At 32.4% G+C, this 15,326-nt stretch overlaps 1 protein-coding gene across 8 annotated transcripts in view; it reads right to left on the reverse strand.

Annotated features, from left to right (window-relative positions):
• The window catches only part of LOC117159676 (putative G-protein coupled receptor CG31760), a 66,124-nt gene that overhangs the window by 10,708 nt on the left and 40,090 nt on the right, over nucleotides 1-15,326 (reverse strand). For 7 of the 8 annotated variants that reach the window (XM_076618974.1, XM_033339738.2, XM_033339737.2 and 4 more), the window contains 2 exons: nucleotides 11,400-11,604; nucleotides 7,565-7,799 (listed from right to left, as the gene is read on the reverse strand). In XM_076618974.1, the coding sequence (XP_076475089.1) occupies nucleotides 7,565-7,799; nucleotides 11,400-11,604 (440 nt within the window). The remainder of the gene's footprint in view (nucleotides 1-7,564; nucleotides 7,800-11,399; nucleotides 11,605-15,326) is intronic. The other variant, XM_076618977.1, reaches the window with a different exon arrangement.

The following is a 15,326-nucleotide window of genomic DNA, read 5'->3' on the forward strand; positions in this document are numbered from 1 at the left end:
AGGGAATAGTCCAGTGACTTTTCTACGAGATAATCTGGAAACAAATCTGTGCACATACAGTGGCGTATATTATATACTAATCCATTAACTTCATCGTTCGCTAGTACCTTCATACGATTACGAAAATTTGTGGTCATGGAACTGGAATGCAGAAGCTGATGAAAGAATGCCTCGTTGCAAGCCTATAAACAATTTTATTGTTCAGTATTGTTCAGAAGTATTTCATTTTTTAATCGAATTCCTCGAATTCCCGTTGTTTTATTTCGTATTGGCGATATTCGCGTGTACGGAACGCTTGCCGTAATTACTGTCGAGCATTTTCGCAGGCGAATAGCTTTGTCATGTAAAGTTCGTAAACGATAGTAAATTGGAAGTGCCTTCTACAGGAAGTCCTCTATAAATAGGAACTACCGCGTGTATTTCCACGGTAATTGATCTTTGCAAGACAAGCGAGAAAGTACGGGTTGCACGAGATTGACACACTGTGTCCCATACCTATACATATGTATGTCTCACGTGTGTAAAGAATGGTTCGTACACTGTTTCCTGATCCTCATCGCAGCTCCTAGTCTCTCGTCCTAAGAACGACAAGTTCGACCAAAATGTGCTTTTAAGAGAATAGTAATCATCTCGGAAAGCGTCGCTCTAATTGCTCGAAAAGATTCGCCGGGTACGCGATAAAGGTAAAGTCATATAGGCGACGTTAGTTTATTCTAGTTATGCGTTATGATTGCTTCATATATCTTTAAGGCTACTTCTTTGCGAAATTTCGAAGTTATCGATGTTCTATATGCCACGTAGAAGCATTGTTTGTGCGTAAAATTACACTCGTTACGGTTATGCGCGCACCAGCGACAATTTATCGTTTACGAAGACGACGCGAATTTGAAGACACGATTGCATCAGGTACAGCATTTTCGTTATTATAAGAAGAAGAAATTGGACCCGCATAGCCTAAGAGAAGACTGAAAATGTATACCTGTATAAGTTTTATACGTGTAACCTGCGATAAACAACTTTTACAGTCTTGTCGGTTTTAATGTTTTTCTCAAGATAAAATCCGTTTCATTAGTAATCGTTTAATTAGTAACTAAATTACATAAAATTCTTCGTAATTGATCATCAGGAAAAAGGAAACTGTACATGTATTTACACATTTTTCATAAGTGTATTTGCAACAATTGCTTTGTTTTATTATATTCGACGGTTAGTTTTACGATACAAGCTATTAATACCACGGCGCCGTACATGGGTGTGTGTAATAAAAAGCCTTTAACGATATACCGATAGCGTATTGATTATCGTAGAGTTCTGTTTTAGAGTTTATGTTCCCCTTCAAAATAAAGACCCTTGAATACAATGCACACGATATCTGTAACACGCAATGAACGAAATAAAAGAAAAAGTAAAATTGTTACTTAATGTGTAAAGAACGAAGTAGGACGCAGCAGAAGTGTCAATTGACAGATCTCGTAACACGTCGAATAGTATAAATATAACGTATTAAAGTTATTTGTTTAACTATATTCATGTTATTTGCATTATTCGTATCGTAAGACCAACATCGTGTAATAATAAAATTCGCAATTCAATCGCTTCCTAAAAATTATAATTTATATATTATTTATTTCACTATCATTTATACATATTATTATTCAGTGAATTCGCATTATTCTTTTTATACTGTATTACATTGAAGATATTTTTAGTGAAATGAAAGATCATTAGAAATAAACAGAATCAGAATTTTGTGGTCTTTCATTCGCGAGCAAAGGAAATTGCACTCGAAGAGGTACAGATGTTGTGAACAGAAGTTATAAATAAAACGGCAAAACAAAACTGAAAGCCTTATTTACAATTAAGAGATTAAAAGGAAGTAATAAAGCAATAAGGTCATTAATTGATCTTGATGAGAGACATGTTATAGTTCACATAAAAATAAATTAAAAAATTTGTCTAAAAACTTGCTACAGGTGTTGCGAAATAATACGACAAGAAAGTTCAGTGACAAAATATATGAAAAGTTGTACGAAAACTCGATTATTATGATTAGCACGAAAAAGAAAGAAATAGTATAAAAAGTATTTTACACCGCTTTAAAAGAAAAAGATAAATAGATTACTATTTAATTAAAGATGTGTAGATATAAATTTTGCACTATAAAAAAAAATATTTTTCATAATTCAATTCAAAATAAAGTCAACATATATGCATTATATAAAAGATTTATAAATCTAGAGAATATCTAATAGTAAATTAGACGAAACTACTAATCGTAGACGTAAAGAGGATAAAAGCTTAACCTCTTGCAGCTAAATGTGTTTTTCATGCAAATATATAACGATTTACCATTTAATACGATTCGATGCCAAGGGGTTAATGAGCTATTTATTCCATAAAAACATTTTAATTGTACGATGTAGTATTTCGTTTCCTTTTTTGCTATCGTGTGTATAGAAATTCGAACAAAGTTGCATGATACTTATAGAAGAAAGTGTTTTATTTATTTCTGTAACTAGATTTAATTTTAATCTAAACATTTTGTCGGCTACCGGTAGTATATATTTTATCAAAAGAAATTAGAGTTTATATAACTTGAAATATATTTCTCGTACATTGAAAATATTATAAAAAATGTTTCTTTTATCAAATTTATGTAGTAATATAAGAGATGGTACACGGTGTTAATCGTTTAATACTATTGGGAAAATATTATATTTTTTTAGTATATATTCAATAAATTTATTTAAATCATTGCTTAAATCAATTTACTAACAGAATCGAGAATAGCAGGGTAACTGTCAATGGATTTGTCGTAGTAAATAACGAAGGAACTTCCACGAAATGTTCAATTTATAGTTTTTCACGTAACTTCGAGTCTTAACAAACATAAATGATTGATTTTTTATAAAGTTTCTTTCATGCATATTTTATGCTCTTATTTATAATCTTATCGTGGCTATAGATGTATTTTACTTATGCTTCATAATAATTCGATAGAATATTTTTATAATTTAACTCGATATACTCCATGTATGTAAATTGTAAAATCACGAACTTTGAAACATTCAGACAATATATGATTTGGATAAGCATTGCGATAATCACTTTGAAAAGACATAAAATTTTTTAAAACGTATCTCATTGTTGCGTATCGAGTTTCTATGACTTGACGCTCGTACAAGATGATGAAGGATGATGAATGATCGTGGAGCGCCTATGAAATGCTTATTTTCTTCTCGGTAGAACTGTTTCCAAGTTAAAACATATTGCATATGTATACCTGTTTCTTGTCTAAATTTTACAACCAAAACACGATGTATGTAACAATATTGCGTTGGCAATACTGTTCGCCATTTATAACCATCTTTTTATCCGTTCTTATATGTTAAAATCGGTTACTTTACCGAGAAGAGGTAACGAAAATCAAGTATGAAGGGCGAAGTGCAAAACAAAAATGTTTTGTGCTTGTGCGTGTGCGTGCGTGCAGGTTGATGCTTCTTAAAAAGCTATGTGCAAATGTGAATACATTATTTTTAAATAATGTTTTCGACGAATACTTAATATCTAATAAATAAGCATCGCGTAAAGTCAGATCGCATCTGTTCGACTTAATAACATCAGACAAATTTTTATACGAACAACATGAACAATAATTAAAGAAGAGTAAACTCATCCCAATAATCGGCTGTAATATTTACTCAAAAGAGAGGAAAAATATTCATTTTCAGTTACAATCGGTTCTTTTCTGAAAAAACTGTATACCTTCGAACAATAGAATTACCTATAATTTACGTCATAATTTGTTATTTAAAAATCATCATATTTAAAATTGATAAATAAGAAAGAATTTATGTTATGCTTTACAAAATTTCCTACACCTACAATATTTTGATACACTAACGTTCCATTAACATCTTGTTTGCGATTATTATGTTTAATTATGAATAATTATTATTACGTTTAGGAACAAGAAGAATATAAATGTTAGTGTCATAGAAAAAAACGATGCTTAATTCATCGTTCAGATATTGATCGCTAGAAACATTTTATACCAATAACGAAACGGACCTGGTTGTTACAAGGAGGAACGAGAATGACAATATTATTTCGATATACAGTGGCTCAGGAAAATATTCGAACATTTCTAAAATATGATCTATATGATACAAAATATTTTGAAAATTCATTGGCATTGTAACAAGACATGTGATTATATATACTAGTAAAATTTAAAACAGATCTGGAAAATTATATAGAAGTTATAAAATATGTATTTATTATTTGTACATCTCGCAAAAGAGAGAGAGAGAGAGGGAGAGAAAGAGAGAGGAGGAGGTAGAGAGTCACCAAAGTATTTCATTACAGTGAATTATTCACTATATTTATAACCTACAATATAGCTATTTTTAGCATTAATTGTATATTTAGACAGTATACAATTTATGTTGTATATTAATTTTTCACAAATAGCATGTTTATAATAAATATCTTGTAACCTCCATATAGATTTTCGGATTGGTTTCAAATATTACTATTATACTATTATAATCTCAATAGTCTTTCACAGGAGATTTCAAGGTGATCACAAGGTCAAATACACAAGAGTGTAGTAGATACGTATATCGCTGTCGATATAGTGCAATTTTAGTCTGAAATATTCTTTCGTGTGATTCATGTTTTTCGAAATATTTGAGCGGTTCGAGATAAACCGGGCACACTATATAGCAGAATTTATTTTAAATAATGAAACATAAAAAACATGTTGTTAGAGGAAATAACGTTTAGTTAAAATAAATTAGTATAAATAAACAATTGAATTAATATTTCTAATATTGAGTTCCCGTTATACGATTACTTTCCCTTAATTTTGTTACAAATTATCGAATTACAAATAGAAAGTTGTGGAAAAATGTACGCAGTCTTTTGTACATATTCTGTCAGTTTTTCATATTAAGTTTCGAGTGATGAAAAAATCAATGAAAGAAGCGGTATATAGAGAAAGCAGAGTGAAGAATTTACATTTCAATGGAGATTTTTAGAACACAGTTTTATGACAACAATTTTATGACAGAGTTTGAGAGTAAATTTCTCGACTGGAGATGAAACTGAGAGGTACAGTGTCGAGCAAAAGTTTCCAGTTATATGAATTTCTCATTTTACGTTTCTTGAAAACGGTTTCTAAAATAAATAGTAGATATTATTAAATATTACCAAAAAAGAAAAGAAAAAGAAAGGAATATTATTCTAGATTTTAAACTTTCACGTTTATCAAATTACATATTTGTGATTCTTCGGGTTTCGATTGTGTTTTTAATACACTGTAGCATGTCGCCCTGTGTTTCGACGTTTCATGTACATTTCAGTTTATTTCTTCAGGGCAGACCTGAAACTCGGTTTAGGTTAACCGTCAGTTTCATGTCTGCAAATTGGAACAAAGCGCAGTATTCTACTAAAAACATTGTCGAAACCCGAAGAAGATATGCCAATACAAATGTCAAACAAAAAATATTATTTCCACTTACTTACGAGGTTGTTAAATTGTATTGTTCGAAAATTTCGATCCACTTCATTTCATAGCAGAAATCTGTACTTTATCTTATGACATAAATTTGACATATTTTATTTCGAAAATTATTATTAATATTCTGTAGCCGTATTCTGTGCATTGACAACAGCATGACTAATCATCTATTAATCTTAAAACAAAGCATATGCTCTCAATCTTATTTAAATCTGAAATAAAACTAACATCGAGTTTAAAACGCATAAGTGTATAAAATTGTTAGCAGATAATCATATTTATATCCATAATTATTATCGTTACTATGTTGAAAGACGCAATCTTTTGTCGTCAGTCTTCCTATATATGCAGTAAAATATTATCTGAAATAATTCCGTATATTAAATCATACACGGTTTCCTTAATCTTAGCGAACTTATTAAACTGACTTCACCAGCTTCTTTCACACCGTGTTTTACTTTCTAATACGTCGGTTCTTCTACCAACTGTATATATCTTCCCCTTAATTTTCGAAACAATTGAACTTCAACTCATTCGTGAAAGTACTACTCTTCCAATCTTCAGGTTCAATGAAAATGTTCTTGTTATCGTGACGAACCTTCTCTATTTGAAAAGTTCAATCGTGGTCATTTCTGGAATTACAAATAATTTGATATAAAGAACATTTTAGGCCAAGATTTTCTACGATGGAATTCCATTTATATAAATTTTATTTGACATAAAATAAATATGAATGAAATTTTACTAGCTCCCTATTCACTCAACTTTATCTGAGCTATTATCTGAACCGCTGCCGCTATCCATTTATATTATATGAACGTCTAACAATAAAATAGTAAACAGTAAGGGTCGCGCATTATATGACACATTCTCACGCTTCGATACAAGTTTGCAATATTATTATGTATTTAAGAGCAAATGTGTCATGAGCAAACATGAACTCCTATTATAGTTGAATAAAAAATCATAGGTGGTGGGGAAAAATAGGTGGACTCCTATTATACGACGACCTGGTTATCCAGTTGCTGGGTACCAGTTCAGGTTGTATAACACGCAGAAAGAAAAACGACGAGAATGTTAGCCATTTCAACGATATGCTTTAATAAAAGTGATTGAGAAATACTCATAATATAAAAAAGAAAAACTTTTAAGCTTAGCAGTTCAATCTTGGAAAATTAACTCGATTGGAAATTTATCGAGCAAACTTGGAAGCTCGTGTGAACAAGTTCAAATGTTCGAACAACGTAGGATTATTCAAAGTCGTAAGTGAGAAATGCATTACACATCTGTGAAACTTTATTTCTGAATTAAAGTGTTCTCATTGCTGAACTGCTATTATCAGTGCAAAAGACATAACTGAAGAATATTTGTAATCATCTGCGAAATAAAATATATCAAATTTATCATGTCGTAATATTCGTATAAAGCGACAAATTATAGCCATTGTAAAAAACAAGAGATCAAAATCTTTCGGATAGGGTATTTTAGCAATTTCATAATATCATATTTCTATATCTGTTCTGTTTCATTTGCCACGCCTATATCCATTGTTGATCAAAGTTTGTTCCTCGATAAAAAAAACCCTATGCACAACGTATGTACATATTATATACGTATTGAAGCTTTATTTCGCGATCTGAGATTTTTATAATTGTGATATTCTGAACACGATTGCGGGCTAGGAAGCGTATTCTTTCCAAATGTATAAAAAATGTATGATCGTTATAAATAAGCGATATTTTATTTGAAACAACGTATTTTAATTGTCGTTGCTTTGTAAAAGTCATGGAATCGATTTATTTTGATACATTTAAGGGTATAAGTGGTGAAAGGTATAAACGCTAGGAGAAACTAATCGTACACTGACTATACTGTTCAAAATTGTCTAAATTTCTCCGAGTGGTTTCGATCTAAAAGAATCGAAAATTTCATAAACGATTGGAAATATAGAAGCAATGATAGCGTAATTGATACATGCAAAACATGCATTTTTATCGAAGTGCGTGAGGATTTGAAATTCGTACAGTAGGCAAATCGAACCTCAGTTCTGTGGTGGCTCCCGCGTTTTCAAACCATGGCAAATTTGGATCCGGTATAGATCCTGGCTGAAGTCCGTGACTCTCGACCTTGAACGGTTCTCCGACGCTTCCTGGGCTTCTTTCCAACCAGACTGCGCTAATCACCGCACCCGTGGACGTATTTAGTGCGATCACCCTCGTTTCTACGGCGTCGTTCACTGACATCAGCAATGATTTTGCTAACACATCTAAAAGCACTGATATCACCACGAATTATAAGATAGGAAAGTCAGGTATATATCGATTGCTTGAATTGCTATAAGCCATTAACTTCTACGTTATTTGTGCAATAGTTTGGTTTAGAGGAACCAACGTATTAATTGTGATACATTTTATGCAAGCTACTTTCGAATGCTTTCGAAAAATGTAAATAACCGTTTAACAAATCCTTAAGTATGACATAAAGCGAAGTTGACCTTCAAGTATCCAAAATTCCTTCGTTCATAAAAAAAGAAAAGAAAATGGACACAGCACGTTATGTAATTTATTCCTCGTAACTTCTTCGCCTTAAGAATTCCTTTAATTGAAATATCAATGATGTGATAAACTTTAAGATTATGCGACAAACGTGTAATTACGGATTTCTTTCAAAAAATATAGAAGAGAATGATAATAATATTAGCTTCTAGCTTTGTTACACGAACAGAATAAAAACAAGTATTATAAAAAATATCTCTGTGTTCATATAGTCCGAGCAGGGCTTTTTAATTCTATTGTCATTGAAACGATTGTTATTCGATTCGATCGTAAGTAGAATTGCGACAGAGACACGAATAATATCGTTACAGAATTTAACTACGAAGAATAAATCTATAAAATTTCGAGAAAGTGTATTTTTGTAACTGTAGCTGTGGATTTATTAAAAACTTTATGGATTCGTTTTAAAATTAATCCATGTCCAGGGTTAAAATCAGTCCAGCCATATAGAGGGTAGTCGATGTATTTCGATGGTATGCATATTCTCGTTACCATTTCAGCCGATGGAATTCGATTAGGTGCTGATATACCAGGCTCCGTACAAATTGAACTGTTGACAATGCGGCCCGTCATCGTGCTCGGTTTATTGGGCAAATCGATTTTACGCTTCTCTCGTAGATTGCCGATTCAAAATTCAATAACGACAAGAAAGTGTTCCCATATTTTGAAATGTCAAACCATTATGTCCTTTTTCCTTCTAATTCTTATGTACGAGAAGAAATTTTAAAGAATGATGTTTCATGCGTTATAAAATAAAAGAAGGAATTTTTATTATTTAGTTCCCTTGGTTTCTCAGAGTTTGTTTCATAATACTGAGAAATATTACACGTGCAAATATTATTCATTAAGTATTATAGCTATTTCATGTCAAGAAAGTTACATCCTAAAGGCTCTAGAATATTAAATGAAAAATGTTTTTATTCTTTTATATATAATCTATACAAATATGTAACACGCACCTGTAAAACAATTTTTCCAAATTTAAGAATCTAAGTATTTCACAAATTTTTGGATAAGCGACGCAGCATCAAAAGTAGAGACTCGACGACTAATATTTAATCTATATTATTAACAATCTAATATAATATTATTTAAACTAATTTAAAGACATTTATTCGAAGAAATGAACTCAAAACTTATACTATTTTAAGGTTTCTGCAAAATTTTCTATAATGATGCACTAGAACTTGTACAAAATAAACAAGTATATCAGTATAGTTATCACATTGATTGTTGGATGTAAGCGGGACTATCGTGAATTCGCTTTTGGTGCTTCTTACGAGATTTACGATTTAACTAAAACATCGCTATGACGTTCTATTTGTTTCAACAGCACATACGTATTAGCACTTCGTTTATATTATGCTATTTACGAGTTAATTTAAAAAATTGCTACTTTTGAAGAACAATTTTCGGTTCAAGCTCAACGCGTAAAGCGTTGAGTTCGTCTTAAGGGGAAGGATTAAATATTTGTATGGGATATGCGCTTCTTTCGTCTACAAATAGCAATAGAGACGTAATGCAAGAATTTTCGAAGCATATATCCGGTTGTAACAGTACAATGATAGAAGTGTCAGACCTAGAGGATATTCCGCATCGTTGCTCGCGTTCAACTCGCATAAATACGAGCATCGTCTCTACCCCTTCACAAGTGAAAACGCGCTACAGGCGATTAGATATCAGACATTCTAATTAGTAACTCTCTTTTGAGACAGCAACACAAAGATTGTCAATCACTAATTCCTGGCCGAGTTAGTTAAATTTTTGCACATGAATGGAGACGTAGGAAATTTCTTTCGATTTAACAAATCATAGTTAACTAGTAATATGAAAAGCTCGTTGTGTACGTGTCTTCTAGTGTATCAACTATTTATCGGTAAATTGTTTATCACTATTCAACATGTACGTACTCTTATTACAATTTCTTCGCCTTAACATCTTCAGGGTTATTGTTCCAAAGGATAGATTAGATATTACCTTGCATGCAAATACTTCCAAGGCTGAAATATCACGAAAAAATCGAACGCGTGTCGTAACAACGCGTAAGGTACTTGTAAATCTATTGTGAAATGTTATGATAAAACTCCATTTGTCTGAATCGATCGGGAATTCAGATACATATAGTAAGGGTTCGTGTTCAGATAAGTGAGTTGAATCGATAGGAGTTCATTTGATCGGATATTAATTAAAATTTCAAATTTCATTCCACTAAATGGAGTTGCGATAAATGGAATTTTACTGTAGCCGTCACTGTCTGCGCGAGTGGTTAAAGTGGCATAAAAGATGTATTCTTTGGGAATTGTTTTAATACTTTAGATACGAAATGCCAGCTGTTTATTGTCTTCATTTATGTTGGAGGATAGTCAGGAAACGGTGTGTTATCTGCTATTTAAGACTCTGACAGTCTTCCGCTCGATAAGTTTGTTCGTTATAATTGGCATCGGTACAATTTTTACAATATTATATACTTCTTCAAAATACACGCACAGTTGAAAGGTTAACGAATATTTGAAAGATAATCTGTTGCAACATAATTTATTTTATTCATTGGCCGATTATGTTTGTTAATAATACTTCTTTCAATGTTTTTCTCACAAAGTGTAAATTATAGAGAAAATATCTAGTCGTGATAAGTTTTACCAAAATAACAGAACAGAGAATGTATTGAATATTCTATGAGTCCATGACATTTTACATTCTTCTTATGCCATTAAAATTGACAATTTTACAACGATTATTGTTTATTTGACTTAAATGATTTAGCTGATCCTGAGATTGTCGGTGAGTAACGACTCCAGGACGTTATTGGCGATAGGTTGAGTTTTAAGTGACTGTAATAAATTGTTTGCATTATGGTCACTATGTTTTTACATAAAATAATCAATTCGCTGTATGATCGTTACAATCATATAACTTATTCTATTTTGATTTCACCGGAAAATCAGAAATTTTGGTTTATCACCAACACTATCATTAGATGATAATATTCTTTTACTTGATTCAATTGATTATGAAATTGAATTCCGATAAGATAATTCTTTAAAAATATATTAGATCCCTCATTTATTCGAATTATCGATATTAATAATGTACTCATTTTATAGTTGATAATATTCGATGTAAATATTAGATAAAGTTGATAGCGTTTAGTATTATATATTAAAAGTGTAATTAAGCTTGTAACTAAAAAGATAATAATATTATGTACTGTCTAATTGTTCCTTATCATTGTTGCTTCAATATTTTTATAATGATTGTAGTTTAAACCTTACATAGGATTTTTCATCGTAAGTTTCTAGCAATTATTATTAGTAACTCACCATTGTGCCTTGATACTCCGATAGTGCCAAGATTTTGGAGCATCAGGGCTGTCATGTCAGCTTTTTGACGTGCTGTATCGTAACGTCGAGGATCAAGTGCTACGATAGCTGGCAAGGATTTAAAACCAGCTGTCGTGGCACAATCTTCACCCAGCGATCCAGTCGATGCCGCCTCTATCACGTCCAGAGCTTCCTCGATACCCGCCTTTCAATTAACACAATTTATGTATCGTATTAATTAAGTAATGAGAATTTAAAACGAAGTGACATCTTGCTTCGAATTTAAACATTTTTCTTTATCTCCTTCAACATTATAATTATCGTATGTTTTCACACTTTAGTAAATTGATTCACACAAATATGAACAACTTTCACACGATGTGTTTTTATAAATTTAATAGAATCGATGATAAATTAATTTTACGAGTATTTTTCAATATGCAAGCAAGTAAATTATTTATAAATATATACGTACATTTCATATGGAATTGTGTACAGTAACATAATGAATACAATACAGATATTTGTTTTAGAGTATAACCTGCATTTCAAATTGAATGATTATCTAATGGTATCGTCCAATAACTGTTTCTTTTTATCTAACGCAAACAATTTCGATGCTATATATTACGCAGCCGTATTACGCGAAATTAAGTAGGAGGAGTTCTCTTTTCTTAAAATGTAAATGATTTTCGTTGTTCCCTTAAACTGCAATTGTATCCCTGTAATTGTATCATATATATTCATGCATGAATAAAAATATAATACATAATTATATATTAATATCTAAGCAAATCCGTAGTATGCGCACGTAAGTTGAACAGATCTCGAAAAAATAACTAGGAGCGTAATTGTTTGAGTAATAAATGGGTTTAAAAGAAATAAACGAAATGAGTGAAAATTCTGAAATTAATGATCCGAAAGTATGTTAATAGGTTCTTATCGAGAACTTTTTTTTACACAAGAGTAGATTGCGATTAGTGAGATATAACACAGATCTAATCTCAACTTATCAAACTCGATACATAAAGCGACATTCATGTTCCATCGTGTCCTTAATTTCGCAATGATTGATAATAATAACATAGTTCGTAGTTTTGTAAACTAAAAAGTCCAAATTTATTTGACAGAAAAAACTTTCTTTGATTAAGGCTTTTACATCTCTGAGAATAGCTAAAATTCTTCACATTCTTAAAACTCCTAATTAATACTTAATAATCCTTAATACTTAAGTAAACGTAACACACAAAAACAACGGTAGAAGAGGTCTCTACGTAGAAAGACCCTTTATCTACTTCTCCTGTTCTCATTTCTATTCTCATATCGCATCCGTTCACACGGTAACACGTGACTCGCATAATGCCTTCATATTTCTTTGTGTAGTAGGACACGCGTAGAAGATTATCCATTTTTACGAATGTTACAAGCCCAATTCAAATACAATTAAATTCAACAAAATCGGTAAATGCTTCGCTTTCGGATGTCCGATTTTAAGCAACCGAAACCTCGTATTGTAATTATTGCGATGAGGCGTCCAGAAGACTCCTTATATTCTCCTCTCTGGCAGCTGCCCGGTAGATACTCCAGCCGCTCTCTCCTCCAGAGTGTGACCCAAGTGATAATACTTATTTGTCACAATATTATGTGTCTCGCGTACGTCCAGAATTTACTTGTACTCCTCCTCTTGGATAATCCAGTTGTTCTCTTTATTCCGGCGGATGAAGCAGTTCTTTCTGTGCATTCTCAAGCGTCCAGATGAACCCTTGTACTCTCTTTATTGGGTTTATTAGACTACTAGCAACCAGTCGTTTTCCACTCTTTAGTCTTTCCACTCTTATCACAATATTATGTATTTCACGTACGTTCAGACAGTCCGATGGTGCTCTTTCAATAATAATTCAATCGCTGTTTCCATTCCAAGGGTCGAGCCAGGTAGTCGTCTCTGTGCATTCTTAGGGACCCAGGTGACTCTCCGTACTCTCCTCTTCGGTAGGCCACCGCTACCCAGTCGTTTTCTCCTCCAGAGAGTGAACCAAGCAATAACTGCCGTACACTTCTGTAAAGGCGTGCAAAAGCTAAACTTCGTATCTCTAACCCTGATGGGTGGCCGATGATAATACCTCGTTCTCTGCCAACAGGAAAGACATTCTCTACAGCATGGAATGTGGCGTCCGGCGTCGCGACAGCGATAGTTATTTCCAGTTGTTGCTTGTCAACAAGTCGTGTTATTATGCAGGCATCCAGGCGGAACCACGCGAGCTAGAACCGTCTTGAGATTTCTGTCGCGTCTCGTTAAATGGGAGAAAACAACTGTTCCTCTCATCGACGGTCGTTAAACTTGAAATTTACAAACTATCTGAGCAGAGTTGAAGGTTATGCCAGTGGCTCAGCTTAGTTGCCTACTCAGCAAAACCGCTTTGCGCGAGATATAGCCGAAGCAAACCTGAGCAAGTTCCATAGTCTAGAGATTACAGACTACGATAAATATTAGGAATATACATCCCGTACACAGCGTTTGTTGCATTTACGAATTCCCTGAGAGGTACGTCTCGACGGAGAAATACGTTGAAGTAATCCACACCGAACGCATCGAAAGGATTGAAGTTGCACTTGGTAGTAAAGAACGAAAAACGAAAAAGAAAAGGTCAGACAAAGAGAATGAAAGAGGGAGAGAGAGATCAGCGATAAAGTGGTACTCCTGAAGACGAGCGGAGTGTTTATGCCAGAGAATGTAAGAAAATATGGTTCTAGCAAGGAGGAAGCTGAACATCTTGTAATAGGTATACTTCGATTTGTTCATTTATCAGTGCATAATTTTACTTACCTCTGCTACAGAGATTTCTATTTCATCTATACTAAAATTTGCCTTACAAACGGATATACGCGAATATGAAACTGCTTTTCATATTTATGCAAATCTTAGAACACCAGTTGCGAATACATATGTACATTTTGTTATTATATGTGTGTGCGTGTGTGTCTAATTAAAGTATTAGATCGATGCATATGAAATATCTTTTTTTCCAGAATTTACATTTAACGATCCAACTATGCCTTGTCTTCAACTGTTATCAATCTCATTGCGGAAGAATAAATTTATTGCAAGTTGCAACATGCGCGTACCAAATGCTAGCTAGATTTATAATAGAAAGAAAATATTGTCACGTCAGATATTATGATTCAGAATAATCGTTTAACTTTTTTGTATATGGTAGAAAATGTAGGCAAATAAATTTAGCAAACATAAATTGCAATATATTAAATAGGATCATTCAATGTTGATTCGTAAAATTGAAATCTGTTCACTTGGATTTAAATTTGAATTCCAAATACTAAATATTAACCGCTATACGTATCTCTTTCCTACGAAAGATAGCCCTTTTCTTTTGATCCAGATAAAAATGCGGTGTAAATTTACAACAAAAATTAATCTATTGTTAGAAAAAATTGTAGTACTTTAGAATTTGATTATGCTAACTAGCTTAAAAATTTAAAAGCCAATTTTATGTAGATCGTGGTTTTCCCTTGTGCGATGTGAACAGGATGGATGAGGGTTATTAGTTAGCCGAGGGTGTTAGGTGATAGCTCTTGTCTACCCTATCTCTATTGTACGATTCCTTGCAGGGAGAGCTTTTGGTTTATTCCATCAAGAGGTAGAACTATATTCTAAGAGTAAAAATGAGAAAAAAAGTCTGTAGAAGTATACTTTATTTAAAAACACCTACAACAAAAATAAGAAATAATAACAAATTCGATACAACGTTGTATTAAATATTTATTTTAGTTCCAAAAAATTAATCTATCATATTACGAACTTTTTGCTTGTCCTTTTTTCATTTCAATGCATGCATTACCAATTTTTACTTGGTAAACTTTCCACAAAGGAAAATTTAGTGTCGTAATATTAATTGTTAGTTTTACTTATGG

Source organism: Bombus vancouverensis, chromosome 5 (genome assembly GCF_051014615.1).
Source record: "Bombus vancouverensis nearcticus chromosome 5, iyBomVanc1_principal, whole genome shotgun sequence".
Lineage (NCBI taxonomy): Eukaryota > Metazoa > Arthropoda > Insecta > Hymenoptera > Apidae > Bombus > Bombus vancouverensis.